Below are 3,234 nucleotides of genomic sequence, written 5' to 3' on the forward strand. Positions count from 1 at the left end.
AAGGCAGGGGATCCTCTGCTTCTCGCGGAGCCTCCTTCTGCTGCCTCTGCCTCAGGGACGGTAGGGTGCGGCTCCACCAATCTATCTCCCTTTCTGAATGTTCAAAGCACTAGCTGTTTCTCTTCAAGTTGCTGAAAGTAACACTACCTATATAGTACTTGTTTTATACTCCCTGCTGCAAAAAAAAAACCTGTTACAAAAATTTAAAAAAAACACAGGTTAGAAAATAAACTGTGAATGTTCAAAGCACTAGCTGTTTCTCTTCAAGTTGCTGAAAGTAACACTACCTATATAGTACTTGTTTTATACTCCCTGCTGCAAAAAAAAAACCTGTTACAAAAATTTAAAAAAAACACAGGTTAGAAAATAAACTGAAGTTTATTTTCATAAAATTTCTTTGTTTTGTTAATGTCTGATTGTTTTTTTCTTTTTGCTTAACTGCAAATACACATTTCATTAAACTGAAGCTGCCATATAGTTTTTAACATGAAGAGGTGAATATTTTTGCAAAATTCAGGCTGAATTCTGGAAAACCTTAATTATTATTCTACAGTATGGAAAGCCTCAATTAGCATAGTAAAGTTAGTATTGCATAAAATAAAAGCTGCATTAGTTGTGAGAGTCATTGATTTAGGCTGTTCAACTTCTGTGTAGCTAAAACTCTTGCATTCTGTTGATACAGTGTTGTGCTTATTCGTAGTTGATCTGAACATGTGGCTGACATTCCATTTTTTTGTGACAGATACAAATTTATGTAACTTAAGAAAATGGAGATATTGCAATTATATTTAGACTTAGAATTCTGTACTGTCCAACATAAATAGCTTTGTAATGCCTTTCTTTTCTCATTTCCCCTTCCCTAGTTACGGCAACCTCCTGTTAAACGTTTGCGGCTGAGAGGGGATTGGTCAGATACTGGACCAAGAGCAAGGCCTGAGAGTGAACGAGAAAGAGATGGTAAAGTGTTTGCAGTTGGAGGGGGGTTGTTGTCTTTGCTTCTGTGTTTTGTTTTGGTTGTTTTTTGTTGTTTGGGTTTTATTTCAGGAATACTTAAGAAAAATTGGAAAATATGTAAGTGCTTTAGATGAAACTGTCCATGTTTTACGAATCAGCTAGGTCTTAAGATGGTTTTCTTAGAATTTAACACAGAACTGCTATTCTACAGTGATTTTTAAAAATGTCTAAATTGAAAATATTCTTACCAGAAAAATTATGTTGCTTCAGTTAGGCTGATGTAAATCAAGGATTTTAGGGACATGGTTTAGTGGGCATGGTGGTGTTGGGTTGACGGTTGGACTCGATGATCTTAGAGGTCCTTTCCAACCTCAATGATTCTAAGGGGAGCTTACTTCATTGTCATTGGTCATGTAGTAACACAAATATGTATTTCCCTTTTTGTAGTCAAGCCTCATACGCAATCAAAGTTACAAATGAAATGCTCTGTAATGGTTACATTGGGGGACTGGAATTCAAACCAATAGGATTCTAATATTGTATTTTTTACTTTTTCATAAAACACATGTAGTGACTAAATTTTTATGCTTATATTTTCATGTTTGTAATGTATTACTCAATTACTTGAGGTTTCAGTAGATAGAGCATTTCCAAAGCTGTGCTTCAGTGTCAGAAAATGGGATACCAAAGCAGGGCAGAGGATGCTTTGTCACTTATCTTACTCTTCATCTAATTATGTGTTTCTGTTTAAATCTGACAGGTTGTGGGGGTACCAGTTTTTGTTCTCGTTCTCTTAAATCTGTCTCCCTTTTCTACCTACCTTTTCCCTTTCCGGATTTTCTGTGTTGGTTTTCTCATCTTCTTGGTTCCCCAAACTAGAATAGAAGTGTCTAGTCTGTATTGGTCCATGTAGAGTAGGATTCTGTATCTGACACAGGCAATAGGAGATGCTGTTCAGGGAGAAAACATAAGCCTGTCCTCTTACCTTAGTCTCTTGTCTTTGTTGCTCCCCCAGTATTCAGAATTACTGGATTAGGAATGGTAGTGGGTACGTTCCCATCTGTTCCTTTAGAATCTCCGTATGGTTCTATTGCCTTTGAGTTTCTGTAATCCTTTTTTGAACCTGTTGATAATATTTCCTATGGCAAAAAATTCCAGAAGTTCAGTGCCCACTGTGTAAAAGAATACTTTCTTTCCTTTCTTTTAAACTGCTCTCTTAGTTTCATCATGTGCCTTCTTATTCTAATATCACAAGGTTTGATTATTAACAGTTTTACATTCTCGTTACTTGGTGCTTTCATTCCACAGACCTTGTTTGTATACCTTACCTTCTCATATTAGGGACGCTTCTGTTATAATTTTTGTTGCAGGTTTTTCCCATCAAAATCAGTTGCGGCTTTGCCTTTGCACAAAGTTACTTTTAATCTAAATTCTTTTTCAGCTAAATATCTTCAGTGTCCTTCTAGCTGTCATTTCTCCATAATAACAAGTAAATCTGCTGGGGAGATAATAAAGCCTGAGAAAAGGACTCCTCCAGTATAGACATTGGCTAGATTTTTGTTTTCTCAAAAGAAAGCTTCAGCAGCTTTACTGTGAGTTATTTGATATAACTGCATAGTGAGACAGAATAGCTATATTGCATTAGTTAGGCATGTGGTGACCTGTGACTTATTTTTCTGTTAACTGTTCGTTGTCCTCTCTTCCCATCATTAACCACCTTTTGTCTGTTTTCTTCAGCTGTTGCATTCCATTTTTTGTGTTTTAAGCTTCTGAGGTCAGAGCTCCTCTGCCTGGGGTACAGGAAGGGAATGAGGGATCCCAGGGGAGGGTCAGAGACCTGCAGCGTGGAAATGAGGATAGACAAGGGCATTGGGGTCAGATTGAGGGGCATTGTTTTGGGGGGGGGGGTGGGATGGTGTGTTCCCCTTCCCTTCTCCATTCCCAACAGTGTCTTTTAAACTCAAGCAAATAATCTAAAATCAAGGTCTAGTGATGATATATTCAAGCTATATCCTAGCAGTGAAGATTATATGCGGTCCTGAAAGATAATCAGTTGCTCCAGATATTTGATTAGTCTTTCAGGTTTTATAACATCTGTGTGGGTAGCCGCACTGATCTTTGAGAGGCATATTCTCAGTGTACAAGTTCTTCCCAAGTACGCTCCAGAATCTTTCAGTGTTAGCTTTTGTATGCAGCGTATTGAAATATTTTTCACATATGTATTTTGATAAGTAATTGTACTTCACAGGGATTCTATTTCTTCAGGTCTTCAATTACAAA

The 3,234-nt window shown here is 37.2% G+C and overlaps 1 protein-coding gene across 5 annotated transcripts in view; it reads left to right on the forward strand.

Moving 5' to 3' along the window:
- DCAF6 (DDB1 and CUL4 associated factor 6) overlaps nucleotides 1-3,234 on the forward strand; it is a 95,209-nt gene that overhangs the window by 39,478 nt on the left and 52,497 nt on the right. For all 5 annotated transcript variants that reach the window (XM_019470829.1, XM_019470827.1, XM_019470830.1 and 2 more), the window contains exon 8: nucleotides 864-957. In XM_019470829.1, coding sequence (XP_019326374.1) covers nucleotides 864-957 — 94 coding nt within the window. The remainder of the gene's footprint in view (nucleotides 1-863; nucleotides 958-3,234) is intronic.

The sequence above is a fragment of the Aptenodytes forsteri genome, unplaced genomic scaffold, assembly GCF_000699145.1.
Source record: "Aptenodytes forsteri isolate BGI_AS27 unplaced genomic scaffold, ASM69914v1 Scaffold287, whole genome shotgun sequence".
Taxonomy (NCBI): domain Eukaryota; kingdom Metazoa; phylum Chordata; class Aves; order Sphenisciformes; family Spheniscidae; genus Aptenodytes; species Aptenodytes forsteri.